The sequence below is a fragment of the Pseudochaenichthys georgianus genome, chromosome 3 (genome assembly GCF_902827115.2).
Source record: "Pseudochaenichthys georgianus chromosome 3, fPseGeo1.2, whole genome shotgun sequence".
Taxonomy (NCBI): domain Eukaryota; kingdom Metazoa; phylum Chordata; class Actinopteri; order Perciformes; family Channichthyidae; genus Pseudochaenichthys; species Pseudochaenichthys georgianus.
The window spans coordinates 50,701,684-50,725,590 of record NC_047505.1 but is presented as its reverse complement, the minus strand read 5'-3'; the positions used below and the strand labels follow the sequence as shown (position 1 = coordinate 50,725,590).

Here is a 23,907-nt window from a genome sequence, read left to right as displayed (position 1 = left end):
CGGCTGGGCCAGCTGTCCGCATCCGCCCCCCCCACAGCGTCAGCGTCACCGCAGGAGCCGGGATGGGACATGCAGCTGGCATGGTGTGTATGGAGGACACTCGGTCATCAGTGCTCTTTAAAGGGGAATTACACGTTTCTTTAAACAATATTCGTAATGAAGTTTTCAAGTCTAACGAACATTACACATTCATAAAGCGGTCAGTCCCGGTGGCGGATACGGTGGCAATCAAAGGAAAAGGCAATATAATAGAAATATTTGTGTAAACATAAGAAGTTAAAGTTAAAATGTGTGAATTTTACAATTTATGAGCAGCAAACATTACAGTACACCTCGGAGATGAAGACTAAAAGTGCTATATTTTTCAAATGTTGCAACCCTAAGGCACTGTACACACAGCAGTATTGTGTGTGTGTGTGTGTGTGTGTGTGTGTGTGTGTGTGTGTGTGTACATGCACAGTACACAGTACACATGAAAGTGTTAACTCAGAGCGCAGCAGACTGAGGACGGGTCAAGCGAGGTCAGGTCCAGAAAAAGGGGCGAGCGAGAGGCTTCTGTCTCTCTTTCACATTTTCCTTTCTCACTCTTCCTCTCACTCCCCTCATCTTCCTCCTCTCACCCTTTTCCTCACTTGTTTCTCTCACTCTCTCTCTCTCTCTTTCTCTCTCTCTTTTCCGCCCTGTCCGTCTCTCTCCTCTCACTGTATCTCCCTCCCTCCACCCGGTAACCGTTAAAGGGTGAGACGAGGGAACTAGGCCAGCCCCGGGTCAATTTTAAAGCAATGTGGCGGCCACCGTCTATGTCCAGAACAAGCCTCCGGTCTCTCGCCATCTCTCTGTCACACACACACACACACACATGCGCACACGCACACACACGCCAACATAAGCTATCACACATAACATTAGTAAATGATCGCCCCGGGCCCAGCAGCGCTAAAAGTCTTCTGCTCTCGAAGTAGTACGGGTAATATTTCTTCCAGTCGGCTGGGAAATGTTTGAATTTAATAAATGTTTTGTAAAGTTTAGCAATTGTAACTTAAAGCGTATACACGTGGAGTCGTTTATTTAAGGTTTATTTTATGATTAACCCCACAAGGAATGTGCACTTAAATAAAGGTCAGAATGGAGGTAGGATGAAGGTATATACCGAACATGCCGTAGCAGCAGATGGCTTGACATCACGTGTTTACGGCCAGAAGATGCAGGTCTTTGAAGCATTTAGGGTCGAAAATGTTATTTAAATGGCCAATATTTTGTATTATTTTCGAAAAGATTCCACCACTAGTTTTAACGAAACTTGCTGGACCTTAAATGACCTCGGGGCAATATGATACATCTCGTGAAAGGCAGTGCATGAGTGGGAGTAACTAGGCCACATCACCACGGAGCACTGTAACGTGGTGTCTGCTCGAACTCTCAAACTAAGGTGGTCAAACGTATAAACCTCTACTCAGAGGCGGAAATACAAACATGTGTGCAAAGTCACAAAGAAGCTGTGCCACCAGTTGCATAATAACACGTGTGCTTCTGATGCATTTCAAAACATTACATGATTACAAGGTCGTTGCTGAGAAGATGGGCAGACACCGTCAGTATCTAGTTCCTGTTGTGAAGTAGAACATCTGAATCAACTCTTTTACTTTACCACGACGTAACAGGCTTTATTAAGGGTGTGTGTGTGTGTGTGTGTGTGTGTGTGTGTGTGTGTGTGGACTAGCATTACTATACTTGTGGGGACCTACATCTGTTTACACAGTCACGTGTGGGGACTCGCCTCCCTTAGGATAAGTCTCCAGGAAATGCATGTATGTCAATGTAATGTCCCCTGAAGTGATGTATACATGGTGTGTGTGTGTGTGTATGTGTGTGTGTGTGTGTGTGTGTGTGTGTGTGTTTCTATTAAAGCTTCATTAAGGAAGTGGGGGTCTTAAAATAAAGAGAACTAGCACTGAAATAACTAGCATGTTCAAAATGTTGCAATTCTGTGTTTTAAAAAACAGTCAAATCGAAATATGTGTATAATTTATTTATTCCAAACATTCAATGGTTTTATTTGTCAGATGCAAAATAGGGTGGTCGTTGGCAATGGAAATATTTAGTATAATAGTGTGACATACTTAACAAATAAATACATTATCGTATCGTAAATAATGAAGTCAAATAATGATACAGTGGTGCAAGTAAAACGCAGAAATAAGTATATTATTATGAGATAAGAATGAGATTGAACAGAATGTACGTTCCTGTACTCTGTAATGATATATGAATAAATGAAAGTATATATATATAGACTTGGTTAACACAAGCCTGTTACCGTCGGTTTCCCAAACTTTCTCCCTGACTTCTCCTAACTGTGTCGCGGCTGGCCAGAGGTGCAGCTATCTCCGCCCGTGCTGAATGTATTCTATTTGTCTCCTTTCCCTCCCACCCCCACAAGCCCCTGCAGTGGCTCTCTGGGAAAATGGCCTCTGTCTTTTTCTCCGTAGCGTGAACAGTAATATAGCATGTGTCAGGGAATGGAAAACAAGGCTAACAAATATGCAGCAAGAAGCAAACTGGTAGGAATGGATGGCTGAGCCTGAGGGGGGGCCTGTGGCGGCTACCAAGGAAGGAAGTGACTCTAATAGCCCAGCAACACCCCCCCTTCCTCATCCCCATGCTCCTTCTCCTACTTCTTCTTCTACTTTTTCACTGCCGTCTTGACTTCTTTTTGCCTTTGTCTTATCTGGAAAAGCAGGCAAATGTAGGTCAGTGACAGAATCCATCCTGCTTTAGCCTTCGCTTCACATTCTGTGTGATAACGTGCCGGAATAACCACCGTAACATCTTCTGTCCTCCACCCTGAAATTAATATATAGCCAAATATCAGAAATCACACATTTGTCTCACATTCTGTCTAATAATACGATGCGATACGATGACACTTTAACGGTCAGATCAAGTCTGAAAGGACTTGCTTCACAGCAGCTCCATGTGCAACATCAACACTGACACATATCAAGACGCGATACAAACATTGAACATAACGATTTATTTACTGTGAGGACCGACTGACGCACAAAGGAGTGGCGTGGAGGAATGTGCAGGAATAGCCATCTTTAAAATATGTCTTGCATCTGTCCGCTACTCTTAAATTAATATATATAGACACATATTAGAAATTACACATTTGTCTCGGGGGGCTTTACAGTGTGTACAGCATTCGACACCCCCTACCCTTAGTCCCTTGCTGTAACAACGAAAGACTCCAAAAGAAATCCCACAATTAACGGGGAACAATGTTGTAAACCTCCAGGACACACAGACGTGCAGTCGATGTCGTGTGCAGACCTTTAAAAACAGGGTTCTTACGGTCATTGAAAACCTGGAAAAGTCATGGAAATTCAAAATGCTAATTCCGGGCCCTGGAATTAGCATTAGCAACGTTTTGGAAAAGTCATGGAAATGTAACTAAAGTTGCATCAAATATAATTTATATTTTATCTAATCGCCGAAATAGTAATACTATAACGATAATAAATACTGTATCGTGTAGTAATGAAACAACGAGGTGTTTTGCTGGTGAGAGATTTTAGTGGCTTGAGCGCGTAGAAGCTAGCAAGCTATTGGATTTGTTTTAGAGAGGCACGACATGTTTCAGATGCAGACTTTATTTTCCTGTTCCATGTTAAAATAAACCATTTCCAGTGGTGCCGCTGAGAAAGAGTCATGTTCTTTGGTCATGGAAAGTGAGGTAAAGGTCATGGAGAAGTCATTGGTGAAGAAGTGTATGAACCCTGAACAAAGACGATGCAATGGCTAGAAAGACAAAGCAGATGGATCCAGGTGGACGTCAACAATCTTCGACATCACACGAGTGCCAGGCGGGACTTCAGCAAGCAATACTTTAATACCTGACCGTAGATTCAAGATCAGTACCAACATGACTTGTTTTATGTCCTATATATATTCATGTTGCTCTGCTGGAGGAGCCTGGGACTTCAGTCCGGCATTGCCGTGTCGACACTGTTGCTACGGTGACAATAAAGCTTTGGATTTTGTTGAAAATGTTGTGCTACTGAAGTCTTTGATTGTTCAGCAGTTCAGCCGACATGCCAGGTTCATAATCTCGCCTCTCATTTACAAATGGTGTCATATTGAAGTACTGATGTGTGTAATCTGTGTTTGCTCCTCAGGGAATGAGAGCAGGCGCGATGAGCGGCCAGGTCCGGATGCCCACGGGGATCACGCATCCTGTCAGAGCGCAAGGTATGAAGGACTTCTGCAGCCACTTCTCTATTTGACTTCAAAGACGTCTTTACCAATTTATATTTAAGGTCACTTATGATGCAAAATCCTCTTCTTCATGTCTCTTCTACATCAACATGTGTCCTCTCTTCTTCATGTCTCTTCTACATCAACATGTGTCCCCTCTTCTTCACGTCTCTTCTACATCAACATGTGTCCCCTCTTCTCCATGTCTCTTCTACATCAACATGTGTCCCCTCTTCTCCATGTCTCTTCTACATCAACATGTGTCCCCTCTTCTCCATGTCTCTTCTACATCAACATGTGTCCCCTCTTCTCCATGTCTCTTCTACATCAACATGTGTCCCCTCTTCTCCATGTCTCTTCTACATCAACATGTGTCCCCTCTTCTCCATGTCTCTTCTACATCAACATGTGTCCTCTCTTCTTCATGTCTCTTCTACATCAACATGTGTCCCCTCTTCTTCATGTCTCTTCTACATCAACATGTGTCCCCTCTTCTTCATGTCTCTTCTACATCAACATGTGTCCCCTCTTCTTCATGTCTCTTCTACATCAACATGTGTCCCCTCTTCTTCATGTCTCTTCTACATCAACATGTGTCCCCTCTTCTCCATGTCTCTTCTACATCAACATGTGTCCCCTCTTCTTCATGTCTCTTCTACATCAACATGTGTCCCCTCTTCTCCATGTCTCTTCTACATCAACATGTGTCCCCTCTTCTCCATGTCTCTTCTACATCAACATGTGTCCCCTCTTCTTCATGTCTCTTCTACATCAACATGTGTCCCCTCTTCTTCATGTCTCTTCTACATCAACATGTGTCCCCTCTTCTTCATGTCTCTTCTACATCAACATGTGTCCCCTCTTCTCCAGGTCTCTTCTACATCAACATGTGTCCCCTCTTCTTCATGTCTCTTCTACATCAACATGTGTCCCCTCTTCTTCATGTCTCTTCTACATCAGCATGTGTCCCCTCTTCTTCATGTCTCTTCTACATCAACATGTGTCCCCTCTTCTTCATGTCTCTTCTACATCAACATGTGTCCCCTCTTCTCCAGGTCTCTTCTACATCAACATGTGTCCCCTCTTCTTCATGTCTCTTCTACATCAACATGTGTCCCCTCTTCTTCATGTCTCTTCTACATCAGCATGTGTCCCCTCTTCTTCATGTCTCTTCTACATCAACATGTGTCCCCTCTGTGGAAAGAGACTCTGAAAGTTTCAGGAACAAAGATTCTCTCTCTTTTTGATCCATTTCTATAAAAACCTGTCTGAAAATGAGCTGATCAGATTCTCTCCACTTTATGATGTCATAACGATGTGTTGTCTTGAGTAACCATTAGCCAATCAGCAACCAAGGTAACCCCCCCCCCTTATCACCTGAATCTCCTCTTGAGCTCCATTGAGTTCTTTGTAACCAAACCTCTCTCAGAGGGGCGTGGGGAGGGGCTCCTTATTTTCATCTAAAGTAACAGACAGAGAATCAGCACTTTGGAAACAGGGCTGAAACAGAGGGGATTATGGGTAATGCTGCAATGATCTGTTTGGTGTTTCAGCCAATCAGAGACATGTCTGGATATATCTGAGACCTGTGATATATTGATGACAAACAGTATAATAGGGGACCTTTAAAGTCATGTATTGACCTAGGGGGAAATAGCAACACACAGAAATAGACGGTACAGAAGCAGATAGAGAAAAATATATTGTAAAATTGTGCAGGACTTCAGTCGAGTATAAAATTAAATGTACAGATTTCTTTAAATTCTGGGAGCTTTGAATTTCAGTTTTCCCTTTTCCCTGAAGAATCAGAATCCCCGTATCAGCGCCACAGCGGGGAAAGGAACTGTGTTGGAGTAGGGCTGCACGATTTTGGGGAAAAATCTAATTGCGATTTTTTCTGACAAATATTGCGATTGCGATTCGAATTGCGATATTTGTTTTTAAGGGCTGGCACTTTCAAAAAATACTTGGCAGGTGATTGTATCAATCTGTCTATCACTTTCTATCATGGGCTACTTCTGATTGATTAACAATGGCTGGTACATGTGGAGCACAGGACTTCTGATTGGTGTGGATGACTGACACACAAGAAAATAAAAAATAAAAGTAAAAAAAAAGTTTAAAAAAAAAAGAATAATAAAAAAAAAAAGGTTAAAAAAAATAGCAGGCTTGGCGATTTGATAATCACATCATTTCAAATCGCGATTTCGATTTAAAATCGATTAATCGTTCAGCCCTATGTTGGAGCCAACGTGGCATACGAGGGAAAAAGCAATGGCATAATATAAAAAAAGACGCCCTTTGACACCAGTTTGTCTTCTGTTTCCGGACTGCAGTTTTTATGTCTCCGCATGCAAGATACGTTCAAGCCTCTCAAACTCATCCAGACCGTGTGGTTGAACACGTGAACCTGTCCAACAGAAGATGGCCATTAGTGGAAGCCTGATCGCCCCCCGTCGGCCTGGAGATGTGTAAACAGGCTCACGGAGAACAGGTGTTTCTTCCTCCTCCCCTGTCTGCTTAGAAAGCCTCCTCAAACATTTGCGCCGCTGCTGCTTACTCACACTGATTCACAAACACTCTTCCCACTGAAGCCCACAAACATCGCCCGACAGCAACCGGGCATCGTAACGCTCCCCTAAGAGAGCGCCGTGCTCTCAGGTGCTGTGTGTAATGTGTGTACGTGTTTCTACCTGTGTGTGTGTGTGTGTGTGTGTGCTATCGGAGGTGCATACAAATTTGATCTGCCCCCTTCTCCACATCGCCTGCAGTGAAAGATCTGTAGGTTGTTTTATGCCCATAAATTGGAATGCGGGGATAGTTCTAAAAATACTTTTCGGTGCCTCTCGGCGAGGAACATGCCTGTTAAAATCAAGTTTGAATTCACTCCGGCAGTCCTCGTGCCTCTCTGGAAAACGTGTCTCGGAGCAGGATGCGGTTTAGGAGTGTAAGGAGAGCCGGTGAAGCGCAGTGATATTGACAGAGCGACGCTGTACGCACCAACCTGAGGAGAGCGACAGCACAACCCCCCCCCCGTTCTTACTCAGCCCTGCGAGGATGACAGTTGAAGGTAGTCGTAAGACAGGAGGATGGTTGATGCAGATAGGAGGCGACGTTTCAATGATAACTCCCCTCCTGTGTTCATAACCCGTCTCTGCTTCCCCTCTTTCTGAACAGGCACGATGTGCAAGGCGGGATTCATCCAAGGCAGGAGTCCCGTGGCGGCTCAGATGTGTGGAAATCAGAAAAACAAGCTCAACGACCCCGGAGGAGGCTCGTTCAGGTACGACGAGTCAATCAGTCAATCTTTATGAAGAGCTTCTTAAGACACGCAAAGTGAATCACAACCAAACCGTGAGGGCTAATTATTACAGATTTAAATGAGAACATAATTACACCCCCGTTCTTAAATACGAGGTACAACACTCTTAATACCAACAAAGGACAGCTAAATGAAATGCATATAACATTTTAATAAAACAGTTCATAACAGAGGTAAGACGAAGTGCTTCACAAACCAATTATTAACTAAAACAATTAATACAAAATCAAATAGTATAAAAGCCCCCTCCCAGTTCATAAGCAGAGCCCATGATCAACACACACATTTAATACCAAAATATGGACAAAGAATATATAAAAACTTCATGACAGAAGTCAATGATGTGCTTCTCAAAACAAAACATTAAAATAATAATAAATCAGAACAAAAGGGACCACCCCTCCCAGTTCGTGGACGGAGCAACGCACTTAGCCTGTGATCAATAAAAACACTTAATTCCAAAAATTGAAAGAAAAATGCAAATAAAAGCACGACGAACCGCCCTCCCAGTTCAGGGACGGAGCAACACACGATCAATAGAAACACTTAATACCAACGAATAAATACAAACAATGCCACCCTTCCAAGTTCACAAGCAGCACATGCCCTTATGATGAATACCATCACCAAAACATGTCAACAAAAACAGGACTGGGTAAAAAGAGAGTTATTAAATGTCACATTTTAAAGGTGGGTCTAAGGGTGGGCTCTTCAAAGTAAGAACGCTGTCCGCGGGTCGATAACGAAAGAAGCCTCTTTTTCAAACCAAGGACACTCGCGGACTACCGAACTCCACAGATATTCAAAATCACATAGTTTTTCTAGAACAGATTACAAATCGCCTGGAAATGCTACAAACAGGTGGCAACATGTGTGACGAAGGTGTTGCGCTGGGCTTTATCATACAATCAAAAGTGAAACTTAAGCTCGCTCCATTGCCGAGATATTCCCGCGAGAGTGCGGAAAACTTAAATGTATTTATTTATTTAAAATGTGAAATGTGTACCAATATACTCACGGACCACTAGGGGGCGCTCACGGACCACACCTTGAGAAGCACTGCTTTATAGGTTAGAAATACATCTGATGTATTCTAACAAGTGACATGTAATGTAATGTAATGTTGAATGTTGAAGTTAAAAGCATCAATCTGCTGCACTTTGAGAGCGAAGTTAGCGACTAAGGATACATCTCTCAACACCACCCATGTGAAACAGAACTGTTTAAAACAGACTTACTTTTTCTTTATGCATATTTTACAAATCACTCCCCTTTTAAACTGTATTTTTGTTTTACTGCCCTATAGTCTGAGTTGGAATTATTTCATACCTGTTATTCTCTTATTTTGTATAATGATGCCTTGGAAATACTTGTTTACATGAGATGACGTAGACTCAAGTCTCTCTCTCTCTCTCTCTCGCTCGCTCGCTCACACAAAATGCGCTCGTCGTGCCACACACACAGCCGAGCTGTGACACACAAAGACCCAGAATAACTTTATGCTGTATCCTATTCTTTTCAATGGCTTTATTGTATGATCATATGACAGATGAACAGATCGCCACTGGGCTTACAACTAAAGACACAGCTACGCACAGAACGCAGCGTGTGTACTGTGCGCGGCGGCTCGGGTACAAAGTAGCAGGGAAAACATGGGACGGAGTTTCATTGATTCTCTCGATAAGAAAGCGGAATGGATTTGATAATGAAGCCCCGACACATCGCTCCACAAAGGGCGGCGAGTGGATAGACAGATGCACGGACTTTCCGCATAGTCTAAACTAATCATTTTAAAAGGTGGGGGGGGGGGACTTGTCCCACCCTCATATAATAGCTGTGACGCCCATGGATGAATAACTAGGACCAAGACCATTAAGAGCATTAAAAAAGCTATTATCTTAATAATAATAATAATAATAATAATACATTTTTAGACGCCTTTCATGACACCCAAGGACACCGTATCATTTAAAAAAAAAAAAAAAAAACTAAATTAAAAAAAAGAGCTAAGAGGCAACAGAACATGATAAAAAAAAAACACAAACAGGATATCATGGAGGAGACAGTCAGGTGGACACAAATGGGACATATAATGGGGAGCACTACAGTGAGTAAGCAGATTTGAACAAGTGGGTTTTTAATTGGGATTTGAATATGGTGGTTGTGTCTGACTGTCGGATGTGCGGGGGGAGGGAGTTCCAGAGTCTGGGAGCAGTGCAGCCAAAAGCCCGAGCACCCATGGTGACGAGGCGTGGGGTGGGGACGGTTAGCGGACCAGCAGAGGAGGAGCGGAGGGAGCGAGAGGGGGTGTACTCCTGAAGAAGGTCAATCTTAAAGTGTGACATCGCAAGCTCACAGGTAGCAGAGACGGTAAACAGGCGGGGCTTTGTTTCTCGTCCTCGTTAATACTTTTGGGGTGCGCCAGTCATCGTAGTGGATGTATATTCTGTTAGGGAGATCGGAAAGTTGAGCATAAGATTGGGACATTTTTGCGTGGCAGCAGCATAAAAAGACAAAACAAGGCATTGCACATACGTAGAATTCAAAGAGTAGAAATAAACTCAAAATTGAATTAAAACAGGATTAAAAAGTTGAACATAGAAAGTAGATGGAAAGTCTATAAACTCTGAAAAGGGCTTTAGACACGATATGAAGCGGGATATTATTCACATGAGTCTCCAGGTAGTGAAACATGCATTCATGTCTCGAGAAACAGCCTTACTTTGCATTATTTTCGACATGATACAATGCCATGTTTTCATTTGTACATATATAGAAATGTATTTATTAGGATAAGCCCCATCTCCTTTTCTAGGGGTCCTGACAAAAGCATCGTCTTACAGACATCCATGAACACAATGACAGAAAGCAAAGCATGACAAACGGGGACAAACCACCAGTAAGGAATGAATAAGTACAATTCATGAAGTCATTTTTCATTTATTTTTTTAGCCTTTATTTATACAGGTGTAAAAATCTAATTGAGACACAATTGGTAACACTACCACACAAAGTTACAGACAGGACACTCAACACAGCGATACATACAAGCATTGCAGCGGCTCAGTAAGTAGGGGCTCGGACTGGGAGCCGTAGGGTCGCCGGTTCAAGTCCCCGACCAGACCTAAAATGTGGAGTGTGGACTGCTACTTGGAGAGGTCCCAGTTCACCGGAGGGGACAGAGAAAGACATCTGGACAGAGTGTCTAACTTGATCATTTGACAAGTAAGGTACACAACACTGCTTTAAATAAGGGGGACAGTTAAAGTAAATGCATTTAAATACAAGTTGAAGCCAATGCAATTGTCACTTGTCGGTGGTGGTATTTCAGAATGTCCAGTTCCCTGCTGCGCCACATGGTGGCAGCATTTCCCTGAGATCTCTCACATGACTACAGGCTACACTCTCAGCTACAGCTATGAGTGCTTTGCCCCGGCTGCAGCCTGGCCACCTGCCTGCCCTGCTGGTCCATCGCTGGCCCCCTTCTCTCTGCCTGCGCCACACACACACACACACACACACACACACACACACACACACACACACACACACACACACACACACACACACACACACACACACACACACACACTCTCTCTTTCTCTTTCTCTCTCTCACACACACACTCTCTCTCTCTCTCTCACACACACACACACCAGCCGATAGATCACCATCGCCCCCCTTGTGTCGGTGTCATCGACAGAATTACTGATGAGCCACATCTTAATTTAGAAATACAGTAATTGTGTCCAGATGGCTGGAATGTCTGGATGCGGTTCTGAAAATACCTTTCGGTGAAGTCAAACACGCGGTATTTCGCCCGCAGCTTCAACTCTCTCTCTCTCTCTCTCTCTCTCTCTCTCTCTGGTCTCGTCTCCACTTCAGCTGGGCTTTTGTCTCAAAGCATAAAAGGTTCATCGCCCACATGCATTTCTTTCTGTGTGTATTTGTGTCTGCATGTGTGTGTGCATATATTTGTTTGTTGGTTCTAACATATGTGTATATCCTAAAGATCGTAGCATATTGTGTGTGTGTGTGTGTGTGTGTTGGGTTTAGGGTTGCCTGAGAGGAGTCTGGGTCACATGGGCCAGCGGGTTCATGTGTAATGGCTCCCGTGTCCTGAGGGCAGAGGCAGCGCCCGGGGCTCTGATTGATAAACCAATAAATCTTTAGCAGCGTTGGTAATTAAGCTGTCAGGCTCGCTTGTTACTGACGACCTTCCCCCCCCCCGCGGTGTCACAGTGCCCTCCACACACACACACACACACACACACACACACTGGTTTCAACACAAGTCCAATAACGCAAAGCACCCACTGTCACGGAAGAAGCATGTCGCTGACATTTCGCTGTATATTTTGCTTTTATCGAGGTCAGGTGATGATGTGCCGGCACTGTCCCTCAGAGCCCCCAAACTGGCTTCTGTCCATTTATTGTCTCCACATGCCTCCTCCACAGAACGCTCCTGCTGAGCATCCTTGGCCGCTACTTATTAAATGAAGTGAAATATGAGGTTGCTGATATTGATTTGAATGTTTAATGAGTGACGGAGATTTGTTGACTTCTTGATCTCTCATTTGTTTTGTGTTATTTCACTTTTTTTTCAAATTTGCATTTCGAGAAATTGCCGAGCGTACTATAAATATATAAAGATTTAAATAAGTGAATAATAACCAATGAAAGGAGGAGGAGTGGGAAGGGAAAATACAAAAAGGAGATAAAATATCTGATTGTATAATTATTCATTTGTCAAATACATCTTCTTTGTTTTGTATCTCACTTATTTTTCTAATTGCACTTTAAGAAATTCTCTCTGCGTTCGAAAAATATATAATTAAATAGGATAAAATAATAATCAATGAAACAAAACAATTATAATAAGATAAAGTTTACAGATAACTGATAAATTCAAGACATTATAATAATAAAGAATAAATAAAGACACGTATAAGTAAGTATTTATAAAGCGCTTTTCACAGACACAGTCACACAGTGCTTGACAAAACGATAAAACATCATCATAGGAATCGTACAATGATACACGAACACACAAGCCACGTGTTACGAAGTCATAGAAGCACCAACACATAATAAAACAAAATAAAAACGGAGTATAAAATCAAGCACACTGGTTACCCAAACGCCCGCCCAAACAGGGGTGTCTTTAAATTAGCTTTAACGGAGTCCACGGAGGCCGCAGACCGTAGGTGAGCGTTCCGTAGCTCAGGAGCCACGGCCTCGAACGCTCGTCCCAAGGTGGGTACGTGGGCATGTGTGACCTGAGTGGCTGATGTGTATGGATGAACCAGGTCAGCCACTTAAGCTGCAGTCTGACCGTGCAATGCTCTGTAGGTGAGAGTGAACTGTATCCCATAAGCGACCAGTGGAGTGACGAGTATCGGGGGAACGTGGGGCCGCTTGTTCGACCGGGTGAGAAGCCTTGCAGCTGCTTTCTGGACCGCCTGCAGACGACCGAGAGCAGACATGCTGAGAGAGGGGAACAACGCGTTGCAGTCGTCAATGCGAGATGAAATTAACGCGTGGATAATCATTTCTAGGTCGGGTGTTGAAACTACAGATCTCAGTTTATGTTTCGTAGGTGGAAGAAACCAGATCTCGCCAGTTGCTCAAACGACTGGTGAAATATTAATACTTTAATACTTTTCGAAATCATGGCCACAACGTTTTCTGGTGCAACAACGAGAAATATAACTTATCGTCGTCAGCGTTCCTGTGTTTCGTGGCGAGTGCTCTTTAACGAACATTATACTCTCGTCTTTATCCGTGCACCGTAAACGCTGAGCGGTGAACTCTTCGCTTGTTTCAGCTGGACGTCAGGCCGCCTGGAAGCTCTCAGACTCGTTCTGTTCACCTGAGGACATCGACATGTCGGAGCAGAGCCGCTGACACGTTGATCCGTCCGACGCCACCGTGTCTTCACAGCCCGAAACGTGAACATGATGAGTCCACCTGTCAATGGAGGTCCTTCCTGTAAAGAGGCAACGACTTCTACTTTAGAAGCTGTCGAATCAGGTCTGGTTTGATGTGTTTTCCACGTAATTATCAGTACTGGAAGAATCACTCGGAGCCTTTACAGTGAGAACACTTAACTGCAAGAGGTACCTTACGTAATACCTTACTTAAAGTATGATATTCACACGTAGTTATTGTGTGAAAATGTTTGGCTGTTTTGTACATTTTAGCGTCACTAAAGAAGTCGGTGTTCGGCTCTGTGACGATGCATTTTCTCCAAACAGTAGGAGATATTTCTCACTTTCTTCCCAACAACTCGAAGATGCATGGTTTTAAATGCATGGGAGAAAAGAGAAACAGGAAGCCAGTGTGAAGACGTCAGAACCGGTGGTGTGGAAGTGACCGTTAGCTCGAATAAAATAAAACACTGGTCAGTCAGCATCCATCCTGCACAGACTGATGTGTAGACTGCTGTCACTCTGACACACACACACGCACGCACACACACACACACACACCACACACACACACACACACACACAACACACACACACACACACACACACACACACACACACACACACACACACACACACACACACACACACACACACACACACACACACACACCACACACACACACACACACACACACACACACACCACACACACACACTGCAGGGCTTGTGGGGTTTCCACTATCGCTCCAGCCTTCTGTGTGTGTGTGTGTGTGTGTGTGTAGTTTACAGTACAGAGTGAAAGCAGCTGTCTCTGTCCCCCCCCCCCCCCCCCCTCATCTCTCTGTAAACACTCAACATCCGCTGTAATCACAAGAGCCCGCCGAGGCCCTCAGACCTCTGCCAACCTCCGAGCTGAGCCCCTCAAACACAGCCCTGCAGTACATGGTGGACACACACACACACACACACACACACGCACACGCACACACACACCACACACACTCTGCTGCTCTGTTATGTTCCTGTGGGGCTTCTTTATAAATACTTCTGATTCAATTAAAACTTAAAGTGTCCTCCCAAAACGTGTTGATGTAGAAACTTGGGAACACAATAGGATTCAATTAAATGTTCAGAGGCCTTTTTGAGGAAAATATTGGCACTATCCCAAAAACGCCCAAACGAAGAAAAATAGGAATGCTTAAATTGTGGTTTTGACGACCGCATCAAACCACGTTATTTTGGCAAATACCTTCAAGAAAACATGTACGATACGCAGCCAGGTTAAAGTGCGGAATGACTGCAGCTTGAGAGTGGGTGGTGCGTTCAGTTATAAGATTCACTCATTGAATATCCAGCAGTGTGTGTTGCTGGGCTTATTGTAGAGCTTTAACATGTCCACTAATCGATGGACGGAAAGGTAATCGGCGACTATTTTGATAATAGATTAATCGTAACATTTGCAAGAATAAATGTGAAACTGTCCCTTTTCTTTGTTTAAAATCAAAGCTGACAACACAAGGCATGAGGACAACAAATGGGATGGCCATTTTCCATTATTAAAAGACATTTAAACACAAATGTATAAATTCATCAAGAAATTAATCGACCAATCTCTAATATAAAGATTTCTTGCTTTTCTTCTGTTTTATATATTTTTTTGCCGCCTCTTTTAGGTCTCGTTCCGACAAAACAAGATTTTAAAACGGCTACCTGTCATGATGACATGTTGTACACTAAACAATTATAATATAAAACATAATCAGCAAATCATCAGGTGCAGCTCTGTTGTCCCCAGTGTCCTCATGCTCACAAACACACATCTAATATCCTATAAAACAATCTAAATCGTTCAAGAAGAAACAGAAATGAAAATATTGCCTTTCACTATTTATAAACCCAACAATCCATATTTAAAATACTCTTCACATGTTGGTTGCAGCTCTGTTCCCCCCCCCCCCCCCCCCCAGTGTTGTCGTCCTCATGCTCATAACACACATCCCATCAGCGCTGTCGCTCTCTGCAGAGGGCCATGTCTCTCAGTGTGCAGCAACACGCCTGAATGGCCTGGCTGTTAGTCACAGGGATCAATCAGGACCCCCGCATGGGCACAGGGACCTTTATCCACGGGGGGGAGGGGCTGGTGATGGAAAGGGGGGAGAGCAGGAGATCTAAACGCACCCCCACCTATCCTCACATACAACCTCTAAATGGCAAAGCAATCCTCACACCACCTATGGCGTGCCCTCGCTGAAACACAGGCTTGATATGGAAACGACATGCATATGTATTCATGCGACCGCCGGCCGCATGGCCCGCAGCAAACCCCGACCAATAACTGAGAGGCTGCTCTTAGCTCCCGCGGAAAGCTAATTACATCTCTGCTTTATTAGCGCGAGGTATAGTCGGGAGTGTTTTGCATTTCATAACTCATTCCCTGCTTTTAATGTCAGACCTGTCTTTGGCATTCTCGTTTGATTTGAACCCCGGCGATCCCAAACAGCCCGATATGAGACATCCAACGGGAAAAAGAGACATAATATATTCCGAATATTACCATTGCTTTATGTACCTATCCAGTGTTTGGACATATTGTACGTTAACAAATGTAGATATGTCTCCGTAGCACTATCGGATACTGGTGAAAATAAAACTTCTTACTTTCATCTAAGGCCAGGGTTGTCAAACTCAATTTCATCACGGGCCACATTCGCATTATGGTTGCACTTAAAGGGCCGGTATGTAACTTCAAGACTATATAAAAAGAATATATAGATATTTAACATATATAAAATAATGTATTATTACATTATTGCCTCTGCATTGGATTATTATCGGATTAGGGTAATAACTTCATAATTAACTACATGTGAAAGCAGAAGATAGGGCAAATAATTGGAAGTCTCTTCAGTGAGAATGTCACAAAATGATTGAAAAGAAAAGAACATTCTGGAGAAAATGTGCAAGGCGGGATTCATCCAAGGCAGGAGTCCCGTGGCGGCTCAGATGTGTGGAAATCAGAAAAACAAGCTCAACGACCCGGAGGAGGCTCGTTCAGGTACGACGAGTCAATCAGTCAATCTTTATGAAGAGCTTCTTAAGACACGCAAAGTGAATCACAACCAAACCGTGAGGGCTAATTATTACAGATTTAAATGAGAACATAATTACACCCCCGTTCTTAAATACGAGGTACAACACTCTTAATACCAACAAAGGACAGCTAAATGAAATGCATATAACATTTTAATAAAACAGTTCATAACAGAGGTAAGACGAAGTGCTTCACAAACCAATTATTAACTAAAACAATTAATACAAAATCAAATAGTATAAAAGCCCCCTCCCAGTTCATAAGCAGAGCCCATGATCAACACACACATTTAATACCAAAATATGGACAAAGAATATATAAAAACTTCATGACAGAAGTCAATGATGTGCTTCTCAAAACAAAACATTAAAATAATAATAATCAGAACAAAAGGGACCACCCCTCCCAGTTCGTGGACGGAGCAACGCACTTAGCCTGTGATCAATAAAAACACTTAATTCCAAAATTGAAAGAAAAATGCAAATAAAAGCACGACGAACCGCCCTCCCAGTTCAGGGACGGAGCAACACACGATCAATAGAAACACTTAATACCAACGAATAAATACAAACAATGCCACCCTTCCAAGTTCACAAGCAGCACATGCCCTTATGATGAATACCATCACCAAACATGTCAACAAAAACAGGACTGGGTAAAAAGAGAGTTATTAAATGTCACATTTTAAAGGTGGGTCTAAGGTGGGCTCTTCAAAGTAAGAACGCTGTCCGCGGGTCGATAACGAAAGAAGCCTCTTTTTCAAACCAAGGACACTCGCGGACTACCGAACTCCACAGATATTCAAAATCACATAGTTTTTCTAGAACAGATTACAAATCGCCTGGAAATGCTACAAACAGGTGGCAACATGTGTGACGAAGGTGTTGCGCTGGGCTTTATCATACAATCAAAAGTGAAACTTAAGCTCGCTCCATTGCCGAGATATTCCCGCGAGAGTGCGGAAAACTTAAATGTATTTATTTATTTAAAATGTGAAATGTGTACCAATATACTCACGACCACTAGGGGGCGCTCACGGACCACACCTTGAGAAGCACTGCTTTATAGGTTAGAAATACATCTGATGTATTCTAACAAGTGACATGTAATGTAATGTAATGTTGAATGTTGAAGTTAAAAGCATCAATCTGCTGCACTTTGAGAGCGAAGTTAGCGACTAAGGATACATCTCTCAACACCACCCATGTGAAACAGAACTGTTTAAAACAGACTTACTTTTTCTTTATCCATATTTTACAAATCACTCCCCTTCTAAACTGAATTTTGTTTTACTGCCCTATAGTATGAGAGTTGGAATTATTTCATACCTGTTATTCTCTTATTTTGTATAATGATGCCTTGGAAATACTTGTTTACATGAGATGACGTAGACTCAAGTCTCTCTCTCTCTCTCTCTCGCTCGCTCGCTCACACAAAATGCGCTCGTCGTGCCACACACACAGCCGAGCTGTGACACACAAAGACCCAGAATAACTTTATGCTGTATCCTATTCTTTTCAATGGCTTTATTGTATGATCATATGACAGATGACCAGATGCCACTGGGCTTTCAACTAAAGACACAGCCACGCACAGAACGCAGCGTGTGTACTGTGCGCGGCGGCTCGGGTACAAAGTAGCAGGGAAAACATGGGACGGAGTTTCATTGATTCTCTCGATAAGAAAGCGGAATGGATTTGATAATGAAGCCCCGACACATCGCTCCACAAAGGGCGGCGAGTGGATAGACAGATGCACGGACTTTCCGCATAGTCTAAACTAATCATTTTAAAAGGTGGGGGGGGGGGGACTTGTCCCACCCTCATATAATAGCTGTGACGCCCATGGATGAATAACTAGGACCAAGACCATTAAGAGCATTAAAAAAGCTATTATCTTAATAATAATAATAATAATAATAATACATTTTTAGACGCCTTTCATGACACCCAAGGACACCGTATCATTTAAAAAAAAAAAAAAAAACTAAATTAAAAAAAAGAGCTAAGAGGCAACAGAACATGATAAAAAAAAAAACAAACAGGATATCATGGAGGAGACAGTCAGGTGGACACAAATGGGACATATAATGGGGAGCACTACAGTGAGTAAGCAGATTTGAACAAGTGGGTTTTTAATTGGGATTTGAATATGGTGGTTGTGTCTGACTGTCGGATGTGCGGGGGGAGGGAGTTCCAGAGTCTGGGAGCAGTGCAGCCAAAAGCCCGAGCACCCATGGTGACGAGGCGTGGGGTGGGGACGGTTAGCGGACCAGCAGAGGAGGAGCGGAGGGAGCGAGAGGGGGTGTACTCCTGAAGAAGGTCAATCTTAAAGTGTGACATCGCAAGCTCACAGGTAGCAGAGACGGTAAACAGGCGGGGCTTTGTTTCTCGTCCTCGTTAATACTTTTGGGGTGCGCCAGTCATCGTAGTGGATGTATATTCTGTTAGGGAGATCGGAAAGTTGAGCATAAGATTGGGACATTTTTGCGTGGCAGCAGCATAAAAAGACAAAACAAGGCATTGCACATACGTAGAATTCAAAGAGTAGAAATAAACTCAAAATTGAATTAAAACAGGATTAAAAAGTTGAACATAGAAAGTAGATGGAAAGTCTATAAACTCTGAAAAGGGCTTTAGACACGATATGAAGCGGGATATTATTCACATGAGTCTCCAGGTAGTGAAACATGCATTCATGTCTCGAGAAACAGCCTTACTTTGCATTATTTTCGACATGATACAATGCCATGTTTTCATTTGTACATATATAGAAATGTATTTATTAGGATAAGCCCCATCTCCTTTTCTAGGGGTCCTGACAAAAGCATCGTCTTACAGACATCCATGAACACAATGACAGAAAGCAAAGCATGACAAACGGGGACAAACCACCAGTAAGGAATGAATAAGTACAATTCATGAAGTCATTTTTCATTTATTTTTTTAGCCTTTATTTATACAGGTGTAAAAATCTAATTGAGACACAATTGGTAACACTACCACACAAAGTTACAGACAGGACACTCAACACAGCGATACATACAAGCATTGCAGCGGCTCAGTAAGTAGGGGCTCGGACTGGGAGCCGTAGGGTCGCCGGTTCAAGTCCCCGACCAGACCTAAAATGTGGAGTGTGGACTGCTACTTGGAGAGGTCCCAGTTCACCGGAGGGGACAGAGAAAGACATCTGGACAGAGTGTCTAACTTGATCATTTGACAAGTAAGGTACACAACACTGCTTTAAATAAGGGGGACAGTTAAAGTAAATGCATTTAAATACAAGTTGAAGCCAATGCAATTGTCACTTGTCGGTGGTGGTATTTCAGAATGTCCAGTTCCCTGCTGCGCCACATGGTGGCAGCATTTCCCTGAGATCTCTCACATGACTACAGGCTACACTCTCAGCTACAGCTATGAGTGCTTTGCCCCGGCTGCAGCCTGGCCACCTGCCTGCCCTGCTGGTCCATCGCTGGCCCCCTTCTCTCTGCCTGCGCCACACACACACACACACACACACACACACACACACACACACACACACACACACACACACACACACACACACACACACACACACACACACACTCTCTCTTTCTCTCTCTCTCTCTCACACACACACTCTCTCTCTCTCTCTCACACACACACACACCAGCCGATAGATCACCATCGCCCCCCTTGTGTCGGTGTCATCGACAGAATTACTGATGAGCCACATCTTAATTTAGAAATACAGTAATTGTGTCCAGATGGCTGGAATGTCTGGATGCGGTTCTGAAAATACCTTTCGGTGAAGTCAAACACGCGGTATTTCGCCCGCAGCTTCAACTCTCTCTCTCTCTCTCTCTCTCTCTCTCTCTCTCTGGTCTCGTCTCCACTTCAGCTGGGCTTTTGTCTCAAAGCATAAAAGGTTCATCGCCCACATGCATTTCTTTCTGTGTGTATTTGTGTCTGCATGTGTGTGTGCATATATTTGTTTGTTGGTTCTAACATATGTGTATATCCTAAAGATCGTAGCATATTGTGTGTGTGTGTGTGTGTGTGTTGGGTTTAGGGTTGCCTGAGAGGAGTCTGGGTCACATGGGCCAGCGGGTTCATGTGTAATGGCTCCCGTGTCCTGAGGGCAGAGGCAGCGCCCGGGGCTCTGATTGATAAACCAATAAATCTTTAGCAGCGTTGGTAATTAAGCTGTCAGGCTCGCTTGTTACTGACGACCTTCCCCCCCCCCGCGGTGTCACAGTGCCCTCCACACACACACACACACACACACACACACACTGGTTTCAACACAAGTCCAATAACGCAAAGCACCCACTGTCACGGAAGAAGCATGTCGCTGACATTTCGCTGTATATTTTGCTTTTATCGAGGTCAGGTGATGATGTGCCGGCACTGTCCCTCAGAGCCCCCAAACTGGCTTCTGTCCATTTATTGTCTCCACATGCCTCCTCCACAGAACGCTCCTGCTGAGCATCCTTGGCCGCTACTTATTAAATGAAGTGAAATATGAGGTTGCTGATATTGATTTGAATGTTTAATGAGTGACGGAGATTTGTTGACTTCTTGATCTCTCATTTGTTTTGTGTTATTTCACTTTTTTTTTCAAATTTGCATTTCGAGAAATTGCCGAGCGTACTATAAATATATAAAGATTTAAATAAGTGAATAATAACCAATGAAAGGAGGAGGAGTGGGAAGGGAAAATACAAAAAGGAGATAAAATATCTGATTGTATAATTATTCATTTGTCAAATACATCTTCTTTGTTTTGTATCTCACTTATTTTTCTAATTGCACTTTAAGAAATTCTCTCTGCGTTCGAAAAATATATAATTAAATAGGATAAAATAATAATCAATGAAACAAAACAATTATAATAAGATAAAGTTTACAGATAACTGATAAATTCAAGACATTATAATAATAAAGAATAAATAAAGACACGTATAAGTAAGTATTTATAAAGCGCTTTTCACAGACACAGTCACACAGTGCTTGACAAAACGATAAAACATCATCATAGGAATCGTACAATGATACACGAACACACAAGCCACGTGTTACGAAGTCATAGAAGCACCAACACATAATAAAACAAAATAAAAACGGAGTATAAAATCAAGCACACTGGTTACCCAAACGCCCCGCCCAAACAGGGGTGTCTTTAAATTAGCTTTAACGGAGTCCACGGAGGCCGCAGACCGTAGGTGAGCGTTCCATAGCTCAGGAGCCACGGCCTCGAACGCTCGTCCCAAGGTGGGTACGTGGGCATGTGTGACTTGAGTGGGCGGGCTGATGTGTATGGATGAACCAGGTCAGCCACTTAAGCAGCAGTCTGACCGTGCAATGCTCTGTAGGTGAGAGTGAACTGTATCCCATAAGCGACCAGTGGAGTGACGAGTATCGGGGGAACGTGGGGCCGCTTGTTCGACCGGGTGAGAAGCCTTGCAGCTGCTTTCTGGACCGCCTGCAGACGACCGAGAGCAGACATGCTGAGAGAGGGGAACAACGCGTTGCAGTCGTCAATGCGAGATGAAATTAACGCGTGGATAATCACTTCTAGGTCGGGTGTTGAAACTACAGATCTCAGTTTATGTTTCGTAGGTGGAAGAAACCAGATCTCGCCAGTTGCTCAAACGACTGGTGAAATATTAATACTTTAATACTTTTCGAAATCATGGCCACAACGTTTTCTGGTGCAACAACGAGAAATATAACTTATCGTCGTCAGCGTTCCTGTGTTTCGTGGCGAGTGCTCTTTAACGAACATTATACTCTCGTCTTTATCCGTGCACCGTAAACGCTGAGCGGTGAACTCTTCGCTTGTTTCAGCTGGACGTCAGGCCGCCTGGAAGCTCTCAGACTCGTTCTGTTCACCTGAGGACATCGACATGTCGGAGCAGAGCCGCTGACACGTTGATCCGTCCGACGCCACCGTGTCTTCACAGCCCGAAACGTGAACATGATGAGTCCACCTGTCAATGGAGGTCCTTCCTGTAAAGAGGCAACGACTTCTACTTTAGAAGCTGTCGAATCAGGTCTGGTTTGATGTGTTTTCCACGTAATTATCAGTACTGGAAGAATCACTCGGAGCCTTTACAGTGAGAACACTTAACTGCAAGAGGTACCTTACGTAATGCTTAAAGTATGATATTCACACGTAGTTATTGTGTAAAAATGTTTGGCTGTTTTGTACATTTTAGCGTCACTAAAGAAGTCGGTGTTCGGCTCTGTGACGATGCATTTTCTCCAAACAGTAGGAGATATTTCTCACTTTCTTCCCAACAACTCGAAGATGCATGGTTTTAAATGCATGGGAGAAAAGAGAAACAGGAAGCCAGTGTGAAGACGTCAGAACCGGTGGTGTGGAAGTGACCGTTAGCTCGAATAAAATAAAACACTGGTCAGTTAGCATCCATCCTGCACAGACTGATGTGTAGACTGCTGTCACTCTGACACACACACACGCACGCACACACACACACACACACACACACACACACACACACACACACACACACACACACACACACACACACACACACACACACACACACACACACACACACACACACACACACACACACACACACACACACACACACACACACACACACACACACACACACACACACACACACACACTGCAGGGCTTGTGGGGTTTCCACTATCGCTCCAGCCTTCTGTGTGTGTGTGTGTGTGTGTGTGTAGTTTACAGTACAGAGTGAAAGCAGCTGTCTCTGTCCCCCCCCCCCCCCCCCTCATCTCTCTGTAAACACTCAACATCCGCTGTAATCACAAGAGCCCGCCGAGGCCCTCAGACCTCTGCCAACCTCCGAGCTGAGCCCCTCAAACACAGCCCTGCAGTACATGGTGGACACACACACACACACACACACACACGCACACGCACACACACACACACACACTCTGCTGCTCTGTTATGTTCCTGTGGGGCTTCTTTATAAATACTTCTGATTCAATTAAAACTTAAAAGTGTCCTCCCAAAACGTGTTGATGTAGAAACTTGGGAACACAATAGGATTCAATTAAATGTTCAGAGGCCTTTTTGAGGAAAATATTGGCACTCCAAAAACGCCCAAACGAAGAAAAATAGGAATGCTTAAATTGTGGTTTTGACGACCGCATCAAACCACGTTATTTTGGCAAATACCTTCAAGAAAACATGTACGATACGCAGCCAGGTTAAAGTGCGGAATGACTGCAGCTTGAGAGTGGGTGGTGCGTTCAGTTATAAGATTCACTCATTGAATATCCAGCAGTGTGTGTTGCTGGGCTTATTGT

General features: G+C 43.6%; 1 protein-coding gene across 1 annotated transcript in view; it reads left to right on the top strand.

Annotated features, from left to right (window-relative positions):
• The window catches only part of LOC117443693 (transcription initiation factor TFIID subunit 4), a 151,691-nt gene that overhangs the window by 29,507 nt on the left and 98,277 nt on the right, over positions 1–23,907 (top strand). Inside the window, 3 exon segments of the mRNA XM_071201677.1 lie at positions 1–83; positions 4,179–4,251; positions 7,435–7,540. The exon segment at positions 1–83 is cut by the window's left edge and continues 16 nt beyond it. Of these exon segments, the coding sequence (XP_071057778.1) occupies positions 1–83; positions 4,179–4,251; positions 7,435–7,540 (262 nt within the window).